This window comes from Phyllopteryx taeniolatus, chromosome 13 (assembly GCF_024500385.1).
Source record: "Phyllopteryx taeniolatus isolate TA_2022b chromosome 13, UOR_Ptae_1.2, whole genome shotgun sequence".
Taxonomy (NCBI): domain Eukaryota; kingdom Metazoa; phylum Chordata; class Actinopteri; order Syngnathiformes; family Syngnathidae; genus Phyllopteryx; species Phyllopteryx taeniolatus.
Window position 1 is genome coordinate 20216963 of NC_084514.1, and position 14342 is coordinate 20231304.

A 14342-nucleotide genomic window follows, 5' to 3' on the forward strand; every position below is an offset into this window, starting at 1 on the left:
TAACAGTGAACCAGCGGTCATCAACAGTACTGGCACATATTACTATGAGGAACGCCAAGACTGAGCTTTCAAATAGCCAACTTTCAAAATGTGACACATCTACACAAATTTAATTCCAGCCAAATACTACACTCGTGAAATAGAATCGTTTAAAAGATAACCGTACTACAGCATGTTTAAAATTAGAGACTATATTGTACATATAGTTCACATTTAAAAACAATCAAAACCGAAAAACATCAGATTTCAAATTAATCCATAGTATCTAGCAGACTGCTTTCGGTGCTGTCAGTAAATACAAAAAAAAAAAAATTACTTTTTAAAAATTGATAGCACATACTTGGATAAAAAGGTACGAGTTGAGCCATGCACTTTTCTGACAAGAGAGTATGATTGCATGTCTACTTGTGAGTGTGGGTACGAGAGCAAACAACCTTTTTTCGAAACTGTGAGGAAAAAGTAATCGATAACAATTGATGAAAGTGCCATCACTTACGATCATACAGACAGGCTGAATGCACACCTGTCTTTCAGTCGCTTGCACAATTTTCTACACATAGACACAATACATTGTACTGAAGGAACAAGCAAGATTATTTCTTGGTCAAGTTACTTTACCACTTGTGTCCTTTGTGTGATCTTGAATTTTCACCCACCTGGAGTTAAATATCTTGAAGCATTTAGAGAACATCTGGGTCCTGTTCTTAGTTCACATGATGAACTGATGCTTTTGCCGTAGGTAGTATTATCTGCTGGTTTGACGTCATAAATAGAAAATGTTGATGAGTGAGGAATACGCAATGAAAGCCCAATTAGAATATAGCTACTCTTCCTAATCAGGAAGCTGGGGAATTAGATTAATCAAAGCAACCGTTTACCGTTTGACAAAAATGTTATATTTTAAGGAAGGGAATACAATTTTTGTCACTTGCGGATATATTAAATACACAGAAAAAACACGGGTAGAAAATGGATATCCTGTTAGGATACAATGACCCAATATTTTTGAAATGGTGAATCCTTCCTTCCCTTTGCCCATGAACATGACAAGAAAACTGGAAAAATAAAGGTTTCAGTGACTTACATTTCAACGTCCAATCCTGCAATTTCCAAGTACGTTTTTAAAAGGATACAAGTTCTGGTATAGAGGAATGAGGGATTTCAGCGCACGACTTGCATTTACGGCTGTGGCTCTGACCATTGTTGGCAAAATCTTCATGTCCACAATGGCACCGTCAAACAGGGGACCAAAAAATGGTACCTAAAGTGACAAAATGTGTTGTGACACATGCAATAGACATAACTATTCTATTTCATTGTTATAACATTACGTTAATAAACAGTTAATCAATTTTATTTTTTTCAGAGAACGAATCCTCTCCCACAGTCCTGAAAAAAAAAATCATGTTAAATTTTTGAGGAAGTTGTTTTCATGATATACTATTCGATTGAGGTTATGCTTCTTTTCAGATTCAATTAGATATTGTGCTTAAGGAATCCACCCGAGAGAATGGGTTTTTTATTGAATCAATTTGAAGAACAGGTCTCCAGTCCGTTTGCTCCATGACTGAATACAGTGCTTTCACGACAACAACACAGAAAATATCGTATCTAACTTGCTTTCAGATTCATGATAATGCAATATTTTGCTTGAAGGATGAATGAAACAGAAGGTGGTTATGTTATTAGTGCTGTGCTATCTATGTCATACAGAAAAAAAACTCTTTTATTGTGTTAAGTCTTCTTTAAAATACAGTTATGCTATCATTGCTGTGGTATTAATGTCTGTGCTTTAACCTAAAACATAAAGCAGAGCAGCATCTCCCTTGGATTGTCAGAAAATCTGGATGCATATCTTTGTTGTTTGATATGATCATGTGCCTTTGCAAAAATAGAACTGAAGTACAATTAAATTGTCTAGAAGTCCAAATGTGAGTAAAGGTGTCATTTGCAATCCCCTAATTCTACCTATATTGAAAATGTAACGTGATATGTATTTTAGAAGCAACTAAATTGGTCCTCATATATTGATATTCTTTGAGCCATTTGCATCCTCTCTGTGAACGTGGTCTCACTCAGTGTAGTATATTTTTTTCTCATTACAAGATTTCACAATTCGACACCTTAATCCTTTTTCAAGGATGAAGGTTTGAGCCATTCAATTCTCTATCATGTCAGATTCTGTGCATTACAGTTTCAATTAATTCCTCTGTGTACTTTACCTTCATCACGAAAAGAAAATCTGTTTTTCTATTTGCCTACATGGGAATAGTGGGGAACTAAAACTATACGCAGTGGGTGGTTAGTTTGTTGCCGATAGACGTAAAATACAGTAGAGTGAAAAAGTATTGGCACGGTGAACGACTGGTTAGCACATCTGCCTCACAGTTCTGAGGACCCGGGTTGAAATCCAGCCTCGCCTGTGTGGAGTTTGCATGTTCTCCCCGTGCCTGTGTGGATTTTCTCTGGGTACGCCGGTTTCCTCCCACATCCCCAAAACATGCATGGTAGGTTAATTAAAGACTCTAAATTGCCCATAGGTGTGAGTGTGAATGATTGTTTGTTTATGTGTGCCCTGTGATTGGCTGGCGACCAGTTCAGGGTGTACCCCGCCTCTCGCCCAAATTCAGCTGGAATAGGCTCCAGCATGCCCCAAACTCTAGTGAGGATAAGTGTTCCGGAAAATGCATGGATGCAAAAGTATTGTATCTTAAATTCTTCTACTTTTGAATAGTTTCCCCACTTTAATGTTGAAGATCATTAAAAAGATATCAGACAAATATAACCCTTGGCTGGGGTGAGATCAGTGTCCACACACAAAGGTGCATAAATTTGGTAAATAAATGAGAATTAGGAAACTTCACATATAACTGAATTACAGAAACTTTTGTGTAGTTCAATTCAGAAACTCATATATTATATAGATTCACAACACAGAGTAAACTAGTTCATGATTTTATTTGTTATTATTTTGAGGATTTTAGCTCACAGCTAACGAAAACGCAAATTTTACCATATAATATTTACCTTGCATAAGAAACAGTGAACATGATTTAAAATGGAAATGAGGCTGTAATTGGTCTTCTGAAAAGTATTTTTTGTGTTGAATAAATCTGTATAATTTATGAATTTCACTTGGAATTGCAATGCTGAAATACAATGAACTGTCCTACAGTATTCGAGTTTATGAAATGAACCTGTATATACATTTTCCCTTCCTTTGCTTCAACAGTCTACAGCAATTTCAGCACTAAATGAAATGTTTGCTACTCATTATCAGTGACTATTATTGTCTTTTGTTACTGACCAGCTAAATACAAAAACATCCCTTGTTTGCTGAAAAATAATAAAAAATGTGACGCTAGAAAGGTACTTCAGAGAAAAAACAAAAACGTATTATACGGTTATTTCACTTAATGTAAATTCAAAGAAAGATTGCTAATACCTCGGGTTTTTTGAGGATATGGATGGAATACATGTGGTTTTTCATGGGGTAAATGACAATTAGCACGTCGCCAAACTCTGTAGGGATGATTCCTCGGCGATAGTCTCTGGAATGTTCCGACCAAACGATGTGGACCTCGTCATTACCCAGGTGTCTCAGCTGGATAGAGGAGAGGAAGAGTAGGGGCATGTCAAGACACGAATAAGAAAGAAATTAAGAATAATACTGCTCTACAATTTGAACAAAGCACACACGTTTACATTGTGTAGTATGAACCTATTCAATGCCAGGCATATAAAAGTCGCACGGTGAGCTAGATTGGGTGCATCCATCATATATCCAAGGTTTTAGATTATTTGTGTATACATCTGTGTGTGTACGATGTTTGGCCCAGAGAGTGATTGAGTGAATATGTGAAGATGGCGAGTGGACAAGAAGATGGAGTGAAGTTCTAGAAAGATGGAGTATGGACAGGAAGACTGGTTTGTGTGTGTGTGTGTGTGTGTGTGTGTGTGTATGAATGCATTCCCAAACACAGAGCTGTCATTAACCTCCACGTCAGACAAACCACCCACCCTCCACTCCAGCAGAAATGCTTCTCTGCCTGTCTGTGGCATCTCATTCTTGAGGTGGCTGCTGTTCTTGTCTATAGACAATCACAATTGTTCAGACCCTTTGCTGTTGCTGTCTTGTATAAACAACACTTGACACTAATTTGGGGCAGCGGGGTAATAATATGCCTTTGGAGGTAGTATCAGTACCCATGTTTAAGGCAATCTCGTAATGCCCGAAGAGGAGTGTGACGTACCTGATCACGGGATATATTTCTATAAAGGGCATTCTTGTATGCACACAAGAGTACACATCACCATCTTTTTCCTGATGCATTATATGAGAACCATGAATATGTCATTGTCAATGGCTCAATAAAAAGTTACAAATGAATGAAAAATAAAAGTGAACAGAGAAGTGTCCCTCACTGTTTAGGCATATGCTGTACCTTATCCATACATTTTTTTAGCGCTTGTCCTTATTAGGGTTGAGTAAAACTGACTGTGTGTGTGTGTGTGTGTGTGTGAGTGTGTGTGCGCGCGTGCGTGTCTTCATGTGTATGTCTATGAGTATGTGTTCAATGGAGCCATCAGCTGATCAGGGAAATGGATGGTGCTGCACCAGGCAGCGATAATCCAATCAGAAGCCTACAGCGACATGATAGGCCAACAAGCAGGAAGTTTGATCAGATTAAAGGGATATTATGGCCATGTGCAGAGTGCCCACTGCCTGGGGGTTGACAGGTGTGCACACAAACACCATCTCAAACACACTAAACCTGCCTGCTGTGACGCTAATTCAACACCATACACAAATACAGATGTAATTGCAATAAATTTGAGAAACAATACCATAAACCAGTCATTGTGCATGTTTGCATGCGACTCACTCTCATTTGGAATGCCATTAACAGGTGATGCATTAAACTGGCCTAGATCTGGGCCACACAGCCATTTGGATGGTAACCATTTGATTAGTAAGGAGAACAATGTCACTGTCATGATGACGGCTGATCTCAGATGTGGTGTATTATCATGACGGACCACATCAAAAACACGACAAAATCTTGTGTTAGCACCAAAGTTGGGCCTAACCTTACATGTTATTTGCAGTAATCTTTTCAGTTTGCAGTGCTCGTCCAAATGTGTCCACATCCACAAAATTGTTTAATTCTGCTTCACGGAGACTTGGCTTTACCCAGCTTCCGACTACACTGAGCGGACTGCGACACGGAGCTATCCTGGAAAACAAAAGGTGGCGGAATATGCTTCTACATCAACGAGAAATGATGTACTGATGTCACGGAGCTCAGCATACACTGCAGCCTGGACTTGGAGTCGCTGCTTTTGAGCTGTAAGTCATTCTACTCGCCGCATGAATTTGCTTCATTCATACAAGCCCAATTCCAATGAAGTTGGGACGTTGTGTTAAACATAAATAAAAACAGAATACAATGATTTGCCAATCCTGTTCGACCTATATTTAATTGAATACACTACAAAGACAAGAGATTTAATGTTCAAACTGATAAACTTTATTGTTTATAGCAAATAATCATTAAGGGGGGGGGGGGTATAGCTAGTTAGCTAACTGCACGTTATAGTGGCTCAAAGAGCGTCACTGTGCGCCGTTTTAGCCACGCCCCACAAATCAGGAAAACTGACATGGTGGAAAAAGAGTTTAACATTATATTTCCACTATTCAGCACTGCGTAGTTCTCAGTCTTTGCACGTTTTCAGCAATGATCTTCAAATATGGATAATGTATTTAAAACAAATAGCATATATTACATACAGTACACTTATTGGCTTGGTTTCTTTAGTTTCACATCTTGTGCACTGCTATCAGTAAAAGTACTTTAAATTTCACAACTGTAGGAGGAGCCGTGGAGCAAAAATCCAATCATTCCATACTGTTACTTAACAAGTACTTTGATTCCCCTGCATCTGTGTCCTGAATGAAGAGTCAGAGGTGAGTGTTGGTTACCTTCTTGGTGAGATTGTGGTCCTGGTCATGTGGCATTCGGGTTGAGACATGATAGATGACCTCTGTCGTAGAGGTGGCATAATAAGGTGTGGTCTGGCCTGTACTGCGGTTCCTCTGGAGTCCTCCCATGAAACCACAGTGGGTGGTCAGGTCCACCTAAGGAAGAAACATTTGAACAAACCACCTAAATGGCACAGTAGATACACTGTAAAACTTTTTATATGTTAGAAAAAAAAGTTCAACATTTGACTAAGGCCGGATATACTCTGCATGTTCAAGTGACACAATTCTGATATGCGACATGGCAGCATAAAAAAACAAAACAAAACAAAACATGAAATTAGATATCATCAGATCGGAATCAGGCCTCTTCCAAATGTGGATAAAAATCTGATACATATCAGATAACGGCCAATGCTCACGTGAGCAGCATAAACGCACAGATCAGATATACCCCTTCAATTAGAGCAAATAAACATTAAAAACACCTGTGAGAGCATTCAACAGTTAAACATGGTCAAAATATGGTATATTAACCGTGTGTCGATCATTAAATACAGAAAATGTTGTTTCACGTGGTTGGTGAATGTATAGTTAAGGGGGAAGGATGGGGGGCGGAGCTCTGCCTCAAATAGCGAAAATCTGTGAGTGGAGGTACACAAGAATGAAAATAGTAACAGTGTGACCCAATTTCCACTGGAACTGTGGTTCAAAAATTTGAGAACAATCTTTGCCTACTGCAATGGATAGCCTAACAGTCTTGATAAAACATTCTTACAGCAGATCCCAAAAGGTATAACTGCAATATGTACAACTATTAAAAACTGTAATTCTCATGAGTTTCCAAGAACTGTAGTGAAACTACAATTTAAGTAAGAATGACCCTATTAGATATGTAAATACATAAGTTACACCGAGAGACCTGTAATGGGTTTCTACAGATCAGGGCCAGGTAAAATAATATCCACACTACCATGATGATTTAATAGAAGGAAGGGGGAACACTGTGTATATTAAACAGAGGTGGGAAAGAGAATTTAAGGTAAACATTACAAAGATGACTGGTCATATACTGTATGATTACAACATAAAGCACCACAAAATCGTCCCTGGTTTGGAGAGGACATTGTTGGAAGAACATGAGTTTCCTTATTACACCCCAAAATAAGAAAGAATATCTTAAAGTAGCACGGCCACGTTGGTGCAATCAATGTAGACCACTTCATGTGTTTTGGCTCTGTCCAACAGTGTTTTTTTTTTTTTTGGAATGTATGTAAAATTATTATGAGGATTTTGGGCTACAATGCACAGTAATATTTTCATGAGTGGTACTGTACCTGGGTTATTTATCAGTAGAAACTGTGTTTGTCATGGTCTGTGTTTTGGTTTGGGTTGTGTTTAGTTTTGTTCCATGTTTTCCTGTGTTCCATGTTTGTCGTGTGCTCATTAGGTTGTTGTGTCCACCTGTTCTCGTCTACTTTGTGTCGACCAATCAGCTCTCTCCAGCCACTCGTGTCTTGTCCAGGTGTTCCTCGTTGTCTCGTCAATTTGTTTGTATTTAGTTCCCTGGTTTCTTTCAGTTCTTGTCGGTTCATTGTCGTTGTCACATGTCTTGCCATGTCATAGTCGCCAGTTGTTTTTATCATTGTGATTAAATATTATTATTTTGAGATTCCCGCACTCCTGCCTTGCCTCCCTGCTTCCCTGCAATTGGGTCCACCATGTTCTTGCCTTGTGTTCCTCGCCTTCGCCCTAACCACGTACGTGACAGTGTTAGGGGATCACACGTACTTACTTAAGATCATGCCGGCAGCATGCAAAAGACCATTGCAAAGAAATGGCTCAATCCAGGACCTTCGACACCAGATATTGATGAACACTGGTTCAATATCATGAACACAATATATGACATTAAACTATAGACGCACAGATTAAGAACTGAGGAGGAATTATGCGATGAAAAATGGGTGAAATGGACCAAGATGCATTTACTGACTTGATTGGATAATGTGACAATCATGTGCTTTTGTATTTTTTGTTTGTTTGTTGTATGCTGTGTTATTGAAAAAGTTATTTTTTTCTTTTTTTAAAGATGGCAGCAAATCTTTGTCTAAATGAAACTCCTCAACTCACTTCAACATACTGCCTCGACACAAAGATGCTACCAGAGGGAGATACATATCTATCATTCACGTGAAATGCACATTGGGGACTTGGATCGGCAGTGTGAAGTTTTACTAATTAGGCAAAATTTTACGTTGATTGGGTGCTGTTGCTATTAGTGGTGTACAAGTGGATGTTAAGAGTTGTTTACATGAGGACATTAATTATAAATAACCATGCATAAGGAGCATTTTTTTTTCCATACCTCCCAACCCAGTCCAGAAACAAAGTCTTCATATGCCTGGCTTCCTGCAGTATTGGTGAGTATGGAATGTTTGTCTTCTTGTCCTTCAGCTACATAAAAAACTGCTATTTTATGTGTCTCCCGACTAGACCACAGCAAAGGAAAACAAACACATTAAAGGGTGACAAAAAACTTTGAAAACAAAAGCTGAAGGTACAGAAAATAAGAGGTGCTTGTTATCTCACCACTGCCGCGAGTCCAGGTTTTTCAGCTCTCGCAATAGTTTCTCATTCTTCCTCAATAAATGAAAGTTACTCCTGCAAAAAACAAACAAAAAAAAACAAGTTACTAATAATTAACCCTAGTTATAGAAAAAAATTGTAGGCCTGGAAACCTGGCTCAAAAGTTTCACATTGCTGTTTTTTACTTGTCAAAAAACAGTACTATGATTAATATTATGTTTGTGGAATAATAATTAAATAGAGGGGTTGCCATTTCGGAAAAAATCATAATCAGCTGCAAACTGCAAGTGACGCTGAAGCGACAGTAGAGTTAGCTGCCACCAGGGCATTCCATTGAATTGTGTCAGTTGACGGATTGCTGAGAGCAATGGATTTTTTTCAGGTGCTACACTACTGGTCTGTCGGCAATGTGTTATCTGTTATTTTTATGCAATATTAACCATTTTAAAGTGGTGAAAATATCTGGAGAACAAATCTATTAACTTTCTTGAACGCTTCACTGTGTTGAGAAGTGTTGTAAAACATCGCCTCTTCCCCTCACTCTGCAGAGCCATGCAGGTGGCATAATTGTCTCCGCAATATTGAGAGTCTAAATGTTTTTGTTTTTTTTACACAATAACTAGAGAAATAGTTATGTAAGACACTATTAAGTAAGCCTGTTTTGTCAAAAGTGAATCGCTGTAATGCTTCGGTGCACTGAACTGTGCCACAAAGATAAGTCTGAGGTCCTTCTGTTCAACTGCTTAGTCGGCTTACCATTTTATTTATTGCATCACTCATGGCTGTAAGATCTTTGAAAAAGAGTTCTGGAAGATGACATAACCACAGTCATTTGCTTTATGTATGTGAAGCAGTATGGAGAATAGATGGATAAAAACTTTGTCTGGCTGGCGCGAGCGCAGAATGACACGGGCAGCTGGTGCCGGCAGCGGATTCAACCATTTTAATCAGTGACAGCGTGATAAATTAGCATTTTGTTTAGCATATAAAATCAGCAATTGAACATGATTTTGGGGTGGTGTTGTGTTTGATGTTGGTGCGCAACGGTATATGATAGCACTACAATACCAACTTCCCTTTTAAAGTTACACTACACGAACAAGGTGAACCTTATTGTTGAATCATTAACTTTGTTACATTGCAGGGAGAGCGGAGGACCCTCTAACTGGAACTGAACCAGCATCTATTGAGTTGAAAAACCTATAGAGTGGTAACACCAGACAACTACACTATACAAACAATTGTAGGGTCCTGTTAAATTACTATCAAATACTATGAATATAGCCTCAACTCCTCTTAGCAGGAGAGGTTCTTAGCCAACTAGTGTTATTTTCACTTTCAGGATCGAAATGTGAAAAAGACAGAAACTTTTTTGGTCAAGACAAAAGGCTTCTTATGTAAACTGATAGATCCAGGGATCGTTTAAAATGTCCTGGGAGGACCAGCCACCAATTTCAGCATCACTGATCTCAAACCAGGACTGAAGTAGATAACACTTGAAATGGACTCATAATGACACATCACTCATTTCTCTTCCAGAGAGAATGGAGAAAAAAAAAAAAAAGAAAAGAAAAAAGCAAGAGCTAGAGAGAAAGCAAAGAGCTAGCAATTTGCTCTTTATTAAACTGATATGTGGTAATGGCCTCATTCACTGCTCTCAAAGACTCCATTCACACTTTGGATTATTGGTAAAAGCATGAAAAGAGACACAGCCCTGAACAGAGAGGGAAGACTGTCAGTATCACACTGTAATATCATAAATGAATACATGGTGAGAGATAAAGGGGAAACAACATCAGACATTCTCATCTTATATCATTTGTTGATTTAACCTACTGCATGTGCAACTTTTTAAAGCTTCTCGCTTATTTAAGCTCAATTTCCTTCTTTTGTTACATTTCCATGTGCTTTATGCATCCTGTTTTCAGGTTTGTTTTTCACTCTCACTATTCTCATCTTCAAGCACCACCTTTTATTCAAGCTCCAGATGGGTTGATTTTGATCAATGGCCTCCTAGGCTCATTACGACACTCCTAGGACACACATACACACTGCGTGTTAAGAAGTCTATTGTGCTGGCTGAATGCAGATGGTGTAATTCTCTGGATAAAGAGCAATGAGCATCCATTAGCGGGCCAGACACATTTATACAGATACTTTAACATTGTGTAGTTAAGCCCGGAGTCATTGAGAAGAAAAATTGATGCACCACTTAAATGGGCAACAAAAAAAATGGTGTCTAATTAGCACAGGACACATGTTTTAATTTCAATTTTTGGCCTCATTTAAATATAGCAAAAACGCATCTAGGAGAAACAAAAATAAGCCTTAACTGTTTACTGTACCGTCGCATATCCAACAATAGCAATAAAACAGTAACTCACTCAAAAGATTATCTCTGCTTGTTTAAATTTCTTAATTGTTGAATTGCAGCAAGCTGAAGGTCACTTCCACAGAGTCTTGCATGTGGCTTTCAGGGACCTCACCTCTTCTCCCAGGAGTTGAGTCCCAGTATGTTGATTAGTAGCCTGCAGTAGTAGAAGGCCGACTGAGGTGTCTGAGTCTCTGGTTCACTCTGTTCCACTGCTCTCATGTTTAACTCCTCACCTCTCTAAAACAGACATAATTCCAGTTGACAAGAAAAAATAGAGTCATGGAGAACAGAGGCAGTGTTCCTTGAGCTAAGAACTTGGTCTAACAATTAGAGGCCACATGAATGTGTGATGTGACCACAAAAAAAGGGTCAAAGCAATTTTGTTAAATCTAAATGGCTACATGTAATGGTAACAATGTGACAAGTGGCTGCCATCTTGGTCAAATTTTCTAAAAAACAATGAATGAGCACTTCAAAACCCTCTCAAATCCTTCAAAACAAAAAAAAATTGCGAAAACACTTTATTGCAAATGTTCAGGAGCTATTCTACTACTAACACAGCTTTTATCACCAATACTGTTCCATTTGAGCTAGTTAAGTCGAGTTTTAGGGCAAATGACGCTGTTTGAAACAATACAGTAATTTTGATGTCGACATTTTGGACGTTTGGCCTGTATGAGTTATTGGTGAATATTTTTAACTGTATCTTGTCATCTTATTTAAAAAGGAGTTCCTCAAGTCGGAGACGAAATGAACCGGCGAGGAGATATGTAGAAATGATACAATTTTACTTTTTTATTCTAATTTGAAGGCATTTTCCAACTAGATCCCGCATTTTGAGACACTCATTTTTGGCAAACCTTGTCACGTTGCTACTATGAGATAAAATAAAAATAAAATAAATAAAAATTTTAAAAAAAGGGGAAGGGGACCATTTCAAAGTACCCATAGGAGCTTAAACCAACAATAACAATAATAATAATAATGACAATAATTAAAAATCATATTTATGTAGCTTAAGTTACTGCATTTAATTTTCTTATTACAGAAAAAAAAAATTACTTATGTTGTGATTATTGCAGTGCTGTAGGTTTATATGTACATAACATGGATTGCATATATTTTGAAATGTTTTTTTATGTTTAATGGGAAAAAAAAAGTTGTTTATCCATGTATTACAATATAATACCAACAATACTGTGATATTTGTGCTCAAGGTCATTGTACCTTGAGAATCAGTTACCGACTCATGCCTACACGTGACACAGTTTATGGAAGAGATTTGATTTTAAAAAGCACGCCCTACAATAACCCCAAGAGATCAATCTTTTCATGACTGTGTGACAATAACGCACATGAAGGACAAAATCTCGCTCAGCGGCACTTTGCTTCAAGATGGCATTGATCACATCATTCTCCTGCTTCTCTGAAACACAAGCTGGTGGCGGGACTGGGATATTGAGTGGCATTCCTGTGAGGACAATTAATAAAGATTAGCTGTGCATATTAACTTGTGTTTGTATGATATCCTAAGTTAACCCTTTTTTTTAGTTAAGTGATGAACCTATGTGTGTTTTTGTGTACCTGCTCTTTGTAGACACTCAGGACTTGAGTATCCAAGGTACTGCAGCATTTCATCCAGCGCATCATCTCCATCCCGAAGTGAGTCCCATACTGGCACCACTTCCCGACATACCCGTTTTGCCAGTGGTGGAGCTAGGAGCTGCTCAAAGCCCACCTCTGCCCACTTCCCCTCCCCACCCGTGCTATGTTCCTTATCCCCCTCCACCTGCTTCTCCTCTTCCTCTTCTCCTCGACCTCCTTGTAGTCGCACAGTTTCTTCTTCAGCAACATTGCTTTGCTCTCCGTCCTCATCCATCTCTCCCTCCAACTCGGGACTATGACCCTCCATTGCACTTCCTCCCTCCTCTGACTCTTCATTCTGGTCTTCTTGACTGCCTTCTCCCCGCTCCTCTTTGATCTTTTTGGTTGGGGTGCGTAGATGGGGATTCACACTATGAGGGGATTGTGTGCAAGTCAATACTGTGTGTGGAGGACTACTTGGTGAGCATGGTGGAGGCCCGTAGAGAACAGAAGAGTCCCAGGAGTGCTTTCCAGCTACATCCCGAATGATAACGCGAACACAGGCAGGAGCAGAGGACAAACCAGCTGTCATTCCACCTCCTGGTACACTAGACTCTGACCGAACCTGTGAAATACATAGGTAAGAAAGACTAAATACAAAATTTAAAAAAATGCTCTGGAACATTGTACTATATTTCTTATTGTCTTTTGTTGCACTTTCATTGAGTTACAAAACACCTGAGAGAAGACCACCACAGCCAGATTAACTTTATACAGAGCGTTCTGTGCATACATTTAGCATCATAAAGTTACCTGGAGCACTGAGAGCAGTGTAGAGCCATTCAATGACAGGAACTGTAGATTTGGTGAGTGGAAGAGTTCAGGTCCAAGATCTGCACTCTCACAGTATGGGTTGTCATGGTTCTCGCACACCTAGAAAAACAAAACAGTATGTCACAAAATATGAGATTTAAAAAAGACTTGCTCATTCACAGTTGAAGTAAAGTAGTAACAAGTAATTGTCACATACTAGTGACTTCATCACTTAACACTAGGGCTGGGCAATATGGCCTTAAACATGGCTGGTCCATATGTAAGAGAAAAGAATCCGTTTAATAATAATAATAATAATAAAAAAAAAAAAAAGAAGTAAGCGTAACGCAGCAGCCCCTCCAGCTCTCGCAGCTTTTTCTCATGTTGTATGGGTGAGGAAAGGAAACCTCTACATAATATTTTGGGCTTGACAGCACATACCTCCAGTCAAAAGTTTCCGACATATCGAAAAAGTGACGCTTGTGACCAAAATGTACGCAAATGGCACGTAACTCGCTGGGTACGTTCAAATAAATGGAGCCAGCGAGACTCCTTTAAAATATCCACAATCACGCTTTTATTCTCGCATATGTCCTACCTCTTTAGCCATCCGCTTCTTCCTGAACTAGTAATCTATCTTTTTGTGGTCTAAGAAATGTGATAAAGTACAATATACTTTATAAACAGCATCAAATGCCTATACAGGCTCGCTATTCAGGGCATCTGTATATCGCTCAATGTGCGGGGATGCATCGGCAACTCTTATTTTTATGCGATGGTAGGGTCCAATCGGGTTCGATCGCATTGTGCAGTGTGCGTACAGGCCTTAAGAAAAATCATTACATTTCCCCGCCTTACAGCGCCCCTGTAAATGCTATATTCTCTATAAAGTACAAATATCTTATTGTGGTAGATTGTGTATGATCCCAATTTGACCCAGTGGGATTATGGTCCTTCTTGTGGCCCTTTAAAATCATCAAAGTTGCCCAACCAAGAGTT

At 38.8% G+C, this 14342-nt stretch overlaps 1 protein-coding gene across 7 annotated transcripts in view; it reads right to left on the reverse strand.

Moving 5' to 3' along the window:
- Positions 1-334: 334 nt before the first annotated feature.
- ralgapa1 (Ral GTPase activating protein catalytic subunit alpha 1) overlaps positions 335-14342 on the reverse strand; it is a 92625-nt gene continuing 78617 nt past the window's right edge. For 2 of the 7 annotated variants that reach the window (XM_061793737.1, XM_061793736.1), the window contains exons 36-44: positions 13344-13463; positions 12531-13155; positions 12302-12417; positions 11059-11183; positions 8576-8647; positions 8352-8475; positions 5984-6139; positions 3446-3604; positions 335-1261 (exon numbers count right to left, since the gene is read on the reverse strand). In XM_061793737.1, coding sequence (XP_061649721.1) covers positions 1088-1261; positions 3446-3604; positions 5984-6139; positions 8352-8475; positions 8576-8647; positions 11059-11183; positions 12302-12417; positions 12531-13155; positions 13344-13463 — 1671 coding nt within the window. In that variant the 3' untranslated portion in view covers positions 335-1087. Of the gene's footprint in view, positions 1262-3445; positions 3605-4914; positions 5238-5983; positions 6140-8351; positions 8476-8575; positions 8648-11058; positions 11184-12301; positions 12418-12530; positions 13156-13343; positions 13464-14342 lie in introns of those variants that run through there. The other 5 variants (XM_061793743.1, XM_061793741.1, XM_061793738.1 and 2 more) reach the window with 4 other exon arrangements.